At 27.4% G+C, this 15,145-nt stretch overlaps 2 protein-coding genes across 10 annotated transcripts in view; both read right to left on the minus strand.

Moving 5' to 3' along the window:
- The window catches only part of LOC142333660 (uncharacterized), a 240,648-nt gene that overhangs the window by 22,379 nt on the left and 203,124 nt on the right, over nt 1-15,145 (minus strand). The window lies entirely within an intron of this gene.
- Nucleotides 1-15,145, minus strand: part of LOC142333659 (uncharacterized) — a 30,081-nt gene that overhangs the window by 8,298 nt on the left and 6,638 nt on the right. The window contains exons 3-7 of one of the 8 annotated variants that reach the window (XR_012758649.1): nt 14,396-14,545; nt 14,165-14,299; nt 11,855-11,980; nt 9,385-9,585; nt 2,032-2,215 (exon numbers count right to left, since the gene is read on the minus strand). Coding sequence is in view for 7 of the 8 variants with exons in the window: in XM_075381047.1 (XP_075237162.1) it covers nt 8,965-9,585; nt 11,855-11,980; nt 14,165-14,299; nt 14,396-14,542 (1,029 nt within the window). In the remaining variant the exon portion in view is untranslated. Of the gene's footprint in view, nt 1-1,930; nt 2,216-8,949; nt 9,586-11,854; nt 11,981-12,779; nt 12,986-14,164; nt 14,300-14,395; nt 14,546-15,145 lie in introns of those variants that run through there. The other 7 variants (XM_075381054.1, XM_075381053.1, XM_075381047.1 and 4 more) reach the window with 7 other exon arrangements.

The following is a 15,145-nucleotide window of genomic DNA, read 5'->3' on the forward strand; positions in this document are numbered from 1 at the left end:
ATAATTTAAATTAATTAATTTAAAAGAGTGGATTTTTTGCTTTAAACGGTGATTTTGTCTAAATGAGAGTAGTCAATTTTAAATTTAAATGTTATGTTAATATACATCGTGGTATCAATATTGTGTGTGTGTGTGTGTGTGTGTGGGGGGGGGGAGAAACTGAAGAAAACTAAAGTTTTCTATTTTAATGTTTCTAATTATAATTACAGATTTAGTACTTCTACCAATTTCGTATAATGGATTCAACAATAAAAGTAGAATCCAAACCATGAAAATTTCAGAATAACAATCAATCAAGAGAGTCGAATTTAAATATTTAAGTAAAATAATTACCCCTAATGTTTTAGAAAAAAAAAATAAATAAATAAAAGCCAAAACACAAAAAATGAAAGTGGCTTTCATCTTAAACAAAAATAAAATTTTTTTATTAAAAACACATAGACACTACAAAAAACCATAGCTTTACCACTGTTACTGTTATATAGTATGGAAGGCCTACAGAATTTCTTAGGAAAAACTAGTAATTGTCGAAAAAATTATTTTAAGAAAACTCTACCACTAAAACTCAAAGATAATATTTATAAATTAAGCAAATCGGAAGAAATTTACCAAAATTTTGAAGCCATACAATTAGAAAAAGAACTCAAATTTTATGGTCACTTGAATGGAATGAATGAAATTAAATTAATAAAACAGGTATTTAACTTTTTTTTAAAAATGAAAAGCAAATAAGCTAGTTCAAAAAAATATTATTAAATACTTCCAAAGAAATAATTTTTGATGAAATCTTTCTGAAAACTAGTGGATAAATCTACATTACTAGAGAAACAGAAAAGGAAACACCAAAGGAATGGACTAAAGAAAGAAGAGACAAGTTTAGGGAAAAAATTAAAGAATCTGGATAAGAAAGAACTCGGAACTATGCATGGATGGTCCCTTAGGTCTGATTGCAAAAAAAAAAATAAATAAAATAGCAATAACATATGTTTATAAACTTTTTAAATTTACTCTAGCTTATCAGAAGCAAAACTGAATCTATCTGTTGTAGCCAACACTCTTTGGCTTTTCTGCACATTTCTGTGCACATTTTATTTATTAGTTCACTTATTTTTTGCACTGACAATAGGATTCACACATACATACATTGAACCACCCTAATCGAATGATTGTAATTACCAAATTTATCGGGAACATCAAAATAAAAGATGTTAGACAGATTCACTTTATAATTTCATCCAGATTAGGATGCCAAATTAAAATAACTTGATCAAAAAATCAACAATTTTCTCAAGAATTTTTAACTTATATTTTTTTGAAATTATAACTTCTTTTAATAACTTAACTAAACTATAACTCTAATGGCTTTTTCAAAACAAACAATATATTACATTTAAGAACTCATTCAGAGTTGTATGTTACTGTTTTAATGTTTTTAAATACCTACTACACTAGTACAAAAAATTCTTCAATTGGAAGCTTTGTTTTAATTATTGAATTGTTATATTGAATATGCTAACACTATTATTGTTAAATAACTATATAGATAAAATTGTAATTTTTTTGAACGCAACTTTAATAAAAATATTTCTAAATATGATTAATTATGCGTTTTAAATGTTCTCAATTAAAATGTAAGTTTCAACTCAGAAACAGGTAATGCCACATTTAATATCAAATAACTGCAATTGTTGTTTTTAAGAATGCATCTAAAAACAACTACTGCAATTATTAAACAAATGGTAAGTTTAAACATTTTTGGGGGCGCTCGAAAATTTTTGATTAGCAATATGCCTAATATTATAGGTAGGTGAAAATGTTTGAGAATCGGTGATTTAAAAAAATATCTGTTATTCTTTTTACAGAGATCAGTCTTTGATAGAAATATTGCAAATAGTTGTAAAAATAAAAATAAATGAAAATAACACCAACAGTATAATAATAATAATATTTACAAAAATTATAATTTATAATATTGACAAGGTATAAAAAGTAATCTGATAAAACTGTGTGAAAGACAATATTAAACCATACCTGCTTGTTGTTGGTCATTACATCAACAAACAGGATACACGATCAACTTCTAGTAGCAACTGTGTTTTTTGAATGATCTTTTCATACCTTTTCAATCTCAATTATAAGCTTAATATTAAATACTTATTCAAATTTTTTCAACAATTACAACGATGTGTTTTTTCCCATAAAATATTCACTGAAACTAAAGATAGGCTGTCTCACAAAAAACACTCTGCATGCTTAAATAATACTAGTTTTGGGCTAAATCTTAATTATAATTATTGAGAAACAATCGTTTAATATACCTCCAAAAGTAGAAAAAAATACAAAATTTTTTTTTGTTTTCCGCTTTTCACACCCGTAATTTTCAAAAGAAATGACTAACTAAAATTGTCCAAATCCAGTTAGCGAAAAAATAATTGCTGTTTTCAACAATTCCTTCATTTTTTGTGCAATTTTTTTTTAACTAATATACATCAGTTTAAACATAAGTACCATCTTTCATAGCGACCACTTAATAATATTGTTAAAGGTCATATACCAAAACTACTTATAAAAAAATGTATTTTTTGAAGCAGTTCTCTAGTAAAATTATTATTACTAACAACAAAAAGTTCCGTATTCTTCAAAAAACACATAGATCTACTTATTATTAAGAATTATTTAAGAACAAAGTGTAAGCAATACTCTTAGTCATAAAGATTTATTATTAAATTAAACTGTTAAAGTTGAGGAATCTTTATCTGATGATTCTAAAGATTTTTTTTAAATTTGCTAATAAAAATAACAACGTAGATGTTATCAATCTTGTATGTTTTTTGAAATGAGTATGCTAATAAGGGCGCTGACATTGTAAAACTTATTCTAAACTAAAAAATTTGGGAGTGTCTAAACTAACAATTTCCTTAACTGAAATTACATTTAATTGTAATGATCGCTGCAGTTACACATTATTTTAACTGAGAATGATGTTGAAGAGGCCATTTGACTTAATGATGCGGCTTTGAGAAGCCAAGAATATATTAATCTTCTTTTAGTGAAGAAATGCTCTGCCTTTTTTGTACAGCTTTTTACTAAGCTCTTCAATCGTTCTTTAAATACTCTTCTTTTTCCTAGCGTTTCAAAAATTTGTTACATATCCTGTTGAGGTTTTTCCCAATCAGTTAGGCAGTGGAGGAAGTGATTGTGTCAGTCAGCTGGTTACTAGTCTTCACACATCGACTGACACAGTCTGCTATGAGTTAAGAGAGATACACGCCTTTCTACGACCTCTGTTACTACCAGTGTAGCTCATAATCTGTGATTAAAAGTTTAAGAGTATGTCGTGTGTGGTATTAATAAATAGTTAAAAGTTCAAAAATTGAGGTTTTATTTCACAACGTAAGCCAAAACATGTCTATTATTTAAAAATGGTGACATTCAGATATTGATAATTATTGCTCTTAGCAAATACAAATTTTTTGCAAAGATCTTAGGTTAATTTGTATGAAAATTACACTTTGCATAAATCTGAACAACATGGTTTTTTGGAATGTAAATCTACACGAACAAACTTGTACGTATATATGGAAGATACTGTTGTTGTTTTCGTTGTGCATTTGATGTAGTTAATATCAAATTACTTATTAAAAAACTTGCTGCGTGTGAATTTAATAATAAATTGTCTTTGATACATTCATTTTGTACAAACAGAATTACAGATTAAAGAGAAGTCTTATGGAGCGGAAAGAGAAATGATCATCGGTAAGATAGACACAGAATATAGGAAGTTAAGTAGAAGTTGGTAGATAAATTAAAATCTAATAATGTGTTAAATAAAGATGGTACACTGATTTATAGTACAAAAGAAAAGGTCGACAGGTGGGCAGAATATATTGAAGAGTTATATGGAGGAAATGAAACTAGTGTTATATAATAGCGAGATCTGAATATAATAGAACATTGAAAGATGTGAGTAGCAGAAAGGATACCTGCAGAATTACTGCACAGTGCAGATGACGAAGCGATAGATAGATTATACAAACTGATGTGTAATATTTATGAAAAACAGGAAATTCTGTCAGACTTCAGAAAGAGTGTTATTGTCATGATACCACACAAAGCAGGAGCAGACAAATGTGAAGAATACAAAACAATTAGCTTAACTACTCATATATAAAAAATCTTAATTAGAATTCTGTACAGAAGACTTGAGAGGAGGGTGGAAGAAATGTTAGAAGACCATTTGGTTTCAGGAAAGGTAAAGAGAAGAAGGAAGCAATTTCAGTGCTCAGATTAATAATAGAAGGAAGATTAAAGAAAAACAAACTGACATACATGCCATTTATAGACTTAGAAAAGGCATTTGATAAACTGGAATAAAATGTTCAGCATTTTAAAAAATTTAGGGTTAAGTATAAAGATAGATGAACAATTGCTAACATTTACAGCAACCAAACTGCAACAGTAATAATCGAACATAAGAAGGAAGCTGCAATTAAAAAGGAAATCCAACAAAAATGTTCCCTATCCCCATTACTTTTTAATCTTTACTTAACATCTAGCAGTTAATGATGTTAAAGAACAATTTAGATTTGGAAAAACAGTGCAAGGTGAAAATATAAAGATGCTATGATTTGCTGATGAAATAGTATTTCTAGCAAAGAGTAAAAATAAGATTTAGAAGAAACAATGAATGACATAGATGAAGGTCTTACACAAGAACTACGGTATGAAAATAAACAAGAACAAACCAAAAGTAATGACATGCAATAGAAATAATGTAGATGGACCACTGAATATAAAATATTATAGAGGTAGAATTTTGTAGTTTGGGAAGTACAATTACTAAAGATGGACAAAGTAACAGCGATATAAAATGCCGAATAGCACAAGGGAAACGAACTTTCAGTCAGAAATATAATTTGCTTACATCAAAAATTAATTTAAATGTCAGAAAAACATTTTTTAAAGCATATGATTGGAGCGTAGCTTTATATTTGGAAGAAACTTGAACGATCAGAGTACCTGACATGAAAGGATTAAAATCTTTAGTAATGTAGTGCTACAGGAGAATGTTAAAAATCTTATGGGTGGAGAAAGTGATAAATGAAGAGGTGTTGCAGCAGTTGATGAAGAAGCATTTGGAAAAATATAGTTAAAGAAGACACTCTTATAGGCCACATATATTAAGGCATCCTGGAATAGTCGCTTGATATTAAAGGGACAGGTAGATGGGAATAATTGTGCAGGCAGGCAATGTTTGGAATATATAAAACAAATTGCTAGGGATGTAGGATGTAGAGGATGATATACTGAAATGAAACGACTGGCACTAAATACAGAATGTTAGAGAGCTGTATCAAACCAGTCAAATGACTGAAGACAGAAGAAATGCAATAAAATTGTACGGATAAACTCAAGAAAGAAGATAAAATGTTCTATTGTCATATTAATAGTACAAATATAGAATAATGAAAACACTAGTGGACTATTTTGAAAAACAAAAAGTTGAGAGAGAAGACTTGGAAAATAGCAAAATTAATGTAGAAAAAAAAGTCATTATATAAGAATACAATACAAGAGCTGAAAGTTTTCTACTCACAACTCCTTTGCCTAGTGTACTAGTCACTGCATTGTACTAGACTGTTGTATTTGCATTTTATATACAAATGTGTCATGTTGTTAGTAATTGGATTATGTCATCCGGTTAGATAGTACAGTAAACCCTACTCATTCATCTTGCCTAAGCCAGCCAACAGTTTGGTCGACAAATACAGGGCAAACCTTCAGCTCGCTAAATGTAATTTGTGAAAATACTGAACACCAATCATTTTACAGCAAATCATTAATCCATCATAATTCTTTTATGAAATAAATAGTAACCAAATGCATTTCTATGTACTACTCAATTCTATCTGTCTATACATATGAGATATAAATTCTGCTAAGAAGAATTTAAAAACTCCTAATAACAGATTATAGCTCCTAATATCTCACTGATATTTTATTGATTGTTATAATACAGAAAAATATAGTAAACAGCATACGACTGTATTTCTGTACATAACTCATGTGTACCTCTGTATAAATAGAGAAAGCGGAAAGTAAAAACAATTTATTTAATGTGCTAACAACCAATTCAAAACCAACCTAAGATTTTAAACCCCAAAGATGCATATAAACACTCATTAGTATCACTCACACCATGTAGGTTGGACAAAGTGGATAACTTTAATTTAGTTTTAATCATCACAACTAGTCTGAAATAAATAATAAACTTCCATTCAATCACATTAAAACACAATTTATTTGTTTTTATGAAAAGGAATGATGTATGTTTAAAATAAAGAAGCATCCTGTTTTCTGTGATCACATAAAGATCACAATTTATATATTATAAACATATTTCTAAAACTGAAATTAATATAAACTGAGCTTTTTATTACAATACAATAGTCTATTTCACAAAGAAAATTATTTTCTAAGAAATTAGTACAGATGAAATATAAGAAAAAATATTTTTAATTAAAGTCATATAAACTTGTGATAGTAAAATATACAAAAATTATTCAAACTGCAAAAACGCAGAGAAAAGCTGCATTGTCTGCAACCAGTAACTAAACTAGAAAACACAAATCCCCGAATAAACAAGAAATAAAGAATATATAATCAGATATCTAAAAAATAATAAAGCATTTGGGTAAGGACCCAATAACTTTGCAGTTTTTAAAATTATCATATGATCTATTACAAAAATTATTAGAAAACATTTTGAAAAGAGAAAAAATCCCACAAGAATGCCCTAATTCATCATCCTCTTCACAAAAAAGAGACAAAATGGAAGTTTTTCTATTTTACTTTCAGTAACCTATAAAATCTTACAAAAGTTGTTGAGAATAGAAGGGCACATCAATAAACAATTTGAAGAATACATCAGAGGGTGGTTTACAAATGGAAGATCTTGTGCAGAACAAATAGTATGTGTAAAATTAATAATAAGCTGCATAAATTATAACCTTCTTAACCGAACAAATAATTTCCATTGCCTTTTCTAAAGATTAATTTATTTTGAATTATCACAAAAAGAATTTAAAAATTACCAATAAATAATTTAAGCATGGTAAAATATACGTTAATGAGACCATTGTGTCAGATCCCTTTTAATTGTGTTCTAGATAGACATCAAAGAATGGAGGAAAACAATGAAACTTAATGCGGTAGAAAAAAAATTGGGTTACAAAAAGGACAACCTAGGAAGAAATTGTTTTGCCTTTATGGAAGATCAGGCAATAATTGCAGACAATTTTGAAGTAACAAAAATTCAAATAGAAACATTAAAGTAATTGCAGAAAAAAAGGATTATATATTTCCTAAAAAAATACAAACGTTTGACGAATATTAAAAAAAAATCAAAATCTCTAAAAATAAATTATCACAGATTTAAATGAATTAATTCAGCAGTCAAAAAAAAATCCTAAATAAAAATCCCTTAAAATATATAACAAAAAATTTGTTAAAGGAATGTATAAGAATACTAACAGTGGCAACAGAGGATTTTTTTATTTTAAAGATTCTTAATTTTTTTGGGAGGTTTTAAACTTGTCGGGTAAAAAAAAATAAAACATTTTTTACATTTTCCGACAGCATATACTTTTAAAAATATGTCTAAATTTCCACAAATAAATTCATAATAATTCTATTACAGATAAATAAAGTATATACATATACTAAACAACCTCGTTAAACAAAAAATATATTTTAAAGTCTATAAATACTTATTCAAAAAGATTGTTATAAAAACTGTGCCATGCTTTTATTTTAACTAAATATTTTCATTACTTTTAATTTTAAAATTTAATAATTATTACATTTATTTATTGGTTATTTATTAGACATTTATATAATCATTTTTTACTTTTCAGTGCATTTTTATATTTGTTAATATATTATATTTTTTTGTTTAATATTCTCAATTTGATTTAATTCTTATTTTTTACTTTTTAGAGGGTTGTCTAATTTGTTTGCCTTTTTTTATTAATGTTAATATAAATATTAGTTAAATAAAAGCTTTTTTAAAAAATAATTTTTTAGATGTAATCAAATATATTATTGTAATTTTTTATTTTTATTTTTTACTTTTTAGTCTTAATGAACAAAAGCTTTTCATATCCAAAAAAAAATATTCTTAATAATATTTAAATCTGAATATTATTGTTTGTTCAAGCTTGTTTGTTTTAATATTTGAAAACATTACTCAAATGTAAGACACACGATATGAAGTTAATATAAAATTAAATATAATATTAAATATTAAATTAATATAAAAAAATTAAGTTAATATTAAATTTAATATAAAATTAAATATAAACTTGAAAAAAAAATGTTCAACAAAAACACATTTAAACTTGTGATTTGGACAAAAGTCTCACTTGAGAACTTTACACAACTTTTTTACACCAAATTTTCTGACTGCCATGGTTCAGGGCTTAAAATGTTCATAAACATACTCATCATATACTATAAACTACAGTAATATACAAATCTGCGTTTGAGGCAAACAAGATAGAAATTCCCTGCCTTAAGTTGTAACATACAAAAATGAGAAAAATGTAACGTTACATTATAAACATTAGAAAAATTTTGTCATACTAGTTTTAAATTATACACATATTAAAGAATGCTATTACTTTTTTCCTTAATCAATTTTCTTAAAAGGTCATAATGATTCTCTAATAAGGATATTGTTAAGATGTCTTTCCAAAATATAAATCTGATCAAAAGATTTTTGATAAATGTTACAAATATTAATTTTTTTCTTTAAGTGGAAATTAATGTGTGTTTTAAAATCACAACTGCAATTAAAAGACCTTTGGGAAAATTTACATACATAATTTTTCCCTTTGGGATGTAAATTAATACGCAGCTTTAAATTAGAAAAATGATTAAACATCTTCTGACAGAAGTTATAAATTAATTTTTCTCTTTTGTATGAATATTAAGATGTCTCACTAAATTGTATTTAGTATTAAAAGACTTCTGACAAAAGTTAGAAATATAATTTTTCTCTTTTGTATGAATATTAATATGTTTGTTTAAAGCGCTTTTATTATTAAATGACTTTTGACAAAAGGTACAAATATAATTTTTCTCTTTTTTATGAATATTAAGATGTCTCACTAAACGGGATTTACTATTAAATGACTTTTGACAGAAGTTACAAACATAATTTTCCTCTGTTGTATTAATATTATTAAGATGTCTCTTTAAAACATTTTCAAAATTAAATGACTTTTGACAAAAGTTACTATTTTTTTTCTGTTTAGTATGAATGTTAATGTGTCTCTTTAAATAACAGTTACATCTGAATCTTTCATTGCAATATTCACAAACCAATTCTTTTCCTTTTTGCTCGAACAACTTGTTTTCACTACTTATATTCTCTATTAAATTTTCTATCGTTACATCACCGTATGCACAATTACATTCAATGGAGTTTTCATTTATAATTCCATCATTTAACGAATTATTTATGCTCTTATAAGTAATAAAATTCTTCGTACTTCCCTTGATGGTTCCTTTGTCCATAGCAACCTGTAAATTAAGTTATTTTTTATTATAATTATAAATTAATAAAAAATTATTTTAATTACAATAACATTAATAAGTGTTATCTTTCAAAAAACCACAAAATATGTATAAAAAATTGAATAATTTAAACATATATTCATAATCAACATGGTATTGAATATTAATTAATCAGAGTTAACTTTAGTATAATAAGGAACTTTACTTATTTTATAGTATGTTTATAATCTTGAGTGAAACTTTATTATGAAATGCATGTTCTAAGAAAACCAACAAAACTAATTATTTAGCAAATTTATAACAGGTCAATATATTTATTACTTCTATATTCATATTGATCACATCTACAAACCCACACATTTTATATACACAATGTCTGGGGTGAAGGTATCTAAAACTAATGGCCCTATTTAGGAAACCACTTCTTGAAATCTCTTACAACATAAGCTCAAACGACAGGATATATCCCCAAGATTTGTTCAGTATACTCTCAGATTCAGCAGAATACACAAATGCAGACAAGCCGACTCCAATGCAACTGTCAAGATACATGCTTTGGTTAGTAGTTTCAATTAGTTATGCATGTTCAACGGCTTGTACAAACTGAATTAAATATCAATTCTCCTACATCCAAGACATCATATTCCAAACATATGACTTCAAGAGAGACTGGAAGCTTGGTTTCACAAACTGGAAATCAAAAGGTTTTTTTAATTACAAGAGACTGTGAATCAAGTAAGCAATGAGTTCACTGCCAGTCTAGGTAAGTCTATTAGGTGGTCTAGGTATGGACTGCAAATTCCTCCATTTGCAAGTGTACAAGTTACAAATACATCACATTAAACCAAACGTTTGTTGCCAATATCAGCTTGTAGCAGAGGCAATCATCATTTTGAAAACAATCCAAATTATAATGATATTTTATTTAGAGATGAGGCAACTTTTCATACATTTGGGATAGTTAAAGACAGAATTGTCAAATTTGGTATAGTGAAAACACCACACAGGAATAAAAAATGAATGAGACATACCAAAAGTCAGTATCTGTTATGATGAGAAAAGATGGCATCATTGGGCAGTTTCGTTCATGAAGTCTGAAAGGGAGCAAAGCCTTTCTAACGGTTTTCCCTGATTCTTGAACCAAAACCTTAACCTTTCCAGCCCAGGTCGATGGCTCAACTTGCGACTTATCCTCCCCAGAAGAGGAGGAAGAGCCAGCAAGCTGCAACACCTCACCAGGTTTAACCCACTTGGGCTTACCCTGTTTCTTAATGTCAACTGTGTCAGACATACCCTCGATCAACAATCCACTATATAGTGAACTAAATGGGTAAATCCACAAGTACAAGAAATTCACACCACTTAACCCGTGTTGGATTGACTACATGAAAATTCAGGTAAGAAAATTTTCACGTAAAATCTCAGATTAAAGTCTAATAGACATACAAACAGTCATTATCTTTTGCTAAACAAAGTGGGTGCACAATAATAAACACACAATACAAATAAAAACTATCAACACAAACAGTTGCCAATATGACAGCTGTTCAAATTAAACAAATGTATGAAATTTCAACAAATTCAAAATTAACAGACCACAAATTATTAAACATAACAAAAACCAATAACAATAAATAAAAACTGACTAATAGACAGTCCCTGTGCCAATAGAGTAGTTCAAAGAGAATAAACCCACCCACTCCAACAGATAGCCTAGATAACCTACCTAGGCTAATTACGTAACCAAAAACTTGAAATAAAATACCCAAAGATAGAAACCAAAAACAAATGCCAAACCCTTACAAACAACCTAGTATAATAACTTCTGAATATTTTCAGAAACATAGCAAATAGTAACCAACTAGGTGGAACCCACACAAACCAGACTGTTTCCGCTGGCGTTGTGTGTTTCTCTCTGTGTCAGGTCCATTTTAAATTGCTTACCTGGTAAAATATTCAAATTTTACAACCGGAACAATTAAAATCAAATCACCTGGAGCTTATTGAAATGTGAATTGTATCAACAGATTATAATACATATATTTAGTTATCACCAAATTTTCAAACAAAAATTTACTCTCACACACTGATAATTTATCATTTACACATAGTATAAGTCAGTATTAATTAAATAGAACTAATAGAAATAAAAACAATTTTTTTTTATAACAGTAAAAGTAATAAAATATACATATATACAAATTACATACATATATTTATGAAATAAACAAGAGAGAAATCATGTTTATTACATGATCCAGTAATTAATACTTACATGACCTGGAGAAAACCACATCTCTTCTTCTATCTTCATCGTGCGTAAATCATTTATTTGTTCATTGGTTCTCATATTAAGATTAGGTTGTGATGAAAGATCATCATTCAACAAGTTCTCAGATTCCTTTAAAAAAAAGGATAATGAAAAAACCTTGCAAAATATGAAAACTAACTAATATTAAATCTTTTTTTTTATTCTATCTGCAACTTAATAATACCATTACATACATCATAAAATTCAATTTAAAATAGATGTTTTTGGTAACAAATACCATTAAAAATCTAAGTCTAATTGCTAAAAATGATACAAAAATCAAGAATTAAGACAGAAATAGACCAAAAAAAAGAAAAAAGTTGTTTTAATTAATTTTTATATAAATTTTCTATCGATGAAATATAACACTAGTTGTTAAAAATGTATACAGGTTTTATTTTCTTAATGTGTAGGTTGCAATTTGTTTAATTAGACAACAAAAAAGCAACACCAACAAGGCCAAATGAGACACGGATGATATATATGTAATGAAAAGATAAATAGCAGGGGCCCCAATTTTCCAGACGTCAAACTAACTGGACTTTTTAAATTCAGACTCGGCAATTTAAAAAAAAAAAAAACATTATTACTTGAAAATTTTAACACTATTCAAATACATCTTTGCTTCAACTGGAAGTTTTTTTATCAATCTTTATTTTACTGGTTTTTTTAACAGACTTTTCTTCAATTCATTTGCATTTATCAAACACGTATATAGATATGGGCCTATGTTAAACTCATTATAAAAGCAAATTTCTACAGATTGTACTTTTTCCAACATAATATTGTTTATTTTTTACCATATAAATTTTTTGTTACTTTGTACGTATGTTCAAAATTTATTTTTAATTTTACTGAAAAACTTTTCTTTTTATTTTTACTTAGTTACCTGTTAAATAATAGAATATGTCTAGTATAATATGATAAACCTTTTTTTAAATTACACATATTTGGTCTTGCAAAGGTCCAATTGGATAGCTGATGTTCCACTGTATGCATAATCAACCACGCTTACCGCTTCACTTTCAAATTTTCTGATATAACAAAGTCGTTCTTCTTAATTGCTAAAAGATCTTTTTTTAATATTACCATCAACCATATGATTCCTCTTTCAGTTGCACTAAATCTACTTGCTATAATAAAAAACAAAAAATGATTCTACAAAGTAAATATGACGTTTTGTATATTTATAAGACAAAAATAAATTGTATCTAATTCACTCACCACACACATTAAAAGTGCAGCGACAGTTAAATTATTATTAATATTAGGTGACTTTAATAAACCAGGTTCTGTACGGGAAAACATCAAATACATTTCTTTTGTTAAATGTTATCATGCAATTTAAATGTTAAAAATGCTACTATTCTCACCTTACAGATTATTCTATATATTGTAATTTTTGACAATCATATAATATGCTAAACTGTTGCGTTAATTTTCTTGATATAGTTTTTTTCTAATCTTACTGACGTCAATGTTAATATTTCTTATAGTGAAATTTTTATCATTACATCATTTGCCTTTAGAGATAATGTTACCTAATATTTTAAATTCGAATCTTAAATCTTATAAATACATACCAGATAATAAATACTAATTAATAAATAATAATTTTATAAGTCAATTAAAAACAAATATAGGGGTTGTTCAGAAAGTTCTTGGCCTGACAAACAAAACTGAAGATTTCAAAAAATTTTTTTTAATCTTTCAACTAAGTTCCCTTACAATTTGATAATTTACATAGAATTTCCAACTTTTTAATATTTTCAGTATGATGTGATTTGTCCAACTCCATGAAGTAAGCAGTTATCCCACCTTTTGTATCATTTAAAATGAATCTTTGTCTAGCGAGCCATTTTTCAGGTTTTGGAAGAGTAAGTAATCAATAGGTGTAAAATCAAGTATATACAGCACATGCTTCAACTTGCCACTGTCAAAGCATACATTTTCATGGAGTTTTGCATCTACAATCCGAGACATGTGTACACGCGCATTATCATAATAAAAACAGTCGTAATGTTTTGGCCAATGTGGTAAAGCATCAGAACTGTAATGCTCCCAGTACGTGTAAGTTAAACTTTTAAATTCAATAATTACTAAAGAAAGAATCAAAACATGATAGAAAATGCAATGAAGTCAAATTAAAGAATCGACATTAAGTGCATTCATAAACTTTCATTCCTATAATACTCCGATGAATACACTCTGAGATGGCTAGTATAAACTTCATACGTTACTTTCAATATAAAATAAATGCACAATAAAACTTACCACTTCATTTTTAATTGCATGATCTTCAGATTTAATTAACTTGATCCCTTCAAACGCAAGAGGATCAGTTACTTCATTATAATTATCACAACCATTACCAAGTGGCTCCTCTTTCACTTGGAAAGAATCACTATCCTAAAACATAAAATCAACATTTTAATGTTAAGTTTAATGATGTGATGACACTTCCTATATGACATAAACAAAAAACATAAATCAAATTATACTTACACAATCAGATGTAATATCATCTTCAATCGGGTGATGTGGTAAAAACAAGCATAATGTTTCCTCTGCGGTATCATCTTCAGTTTCTAGTTTGATACTGTTAGAGGACAGAGCTTCAAATATGTAGATATTCTTTAAAGGTACATCCATTACCTTCAAAAATAAAAACATTCAAGTTAAAATTTAAGTATTTATAATGAAAACAATAAAATCGCTGCAAACTATAAAACATTACATTCATTGAAATTTTTAAACCAATTTTATTTATATTTATATATTTTTTCAATGTTTATGAAATACAATTTTGAAACAGCCTGGGAAAATTTTAAACCAGACTAAATAATCTGGCTTTTCTATTTCTTATTTCTTTAAATACAAAATTTAAAATTATTACAAATTCAAAATGCCTCAAGCATTTTTTTTGCAAATAAAATTTTGCAAAGTTAAAATTCATGGGTTTGCTAGGGCCCCCACTACAATTCAGCTAGGTATTTGATTTTGTATTCACACATAAAAAAAGAAGTGTTACACAAATTTTGACAGAGCTTCAAATACCTAACCTAAAATGTTTAACAGCTCTCCTACTAATAACAGATATGCTTAAAATTAGTTAAATACAATATCTAAATGACAGATAAATGGTTTGGACAGCAATGATCTGTACAAGGTTAATGTCCAAGCCAAGGATATCAATATTTTAGTCAATTAACAATCAGTTTTACGAGTTATGGTGACCTGTCAAGATGATAATCC

The sequence above is a fragment of the Lycorma delicatula genome, chromosome 13, assembly GCF_047948215.1.
Source record: "Lycorma delicatula isolate Av1 chromosome 13, ASM4794821v1, whole genome shotgun sequence".
Taxonomy (NCBI): Eukaryota; Metazoa; Arthropoda; class Insecta; order Hemiptera; family Fulgoridae; genus Lycorma; species Lycorma delicatula.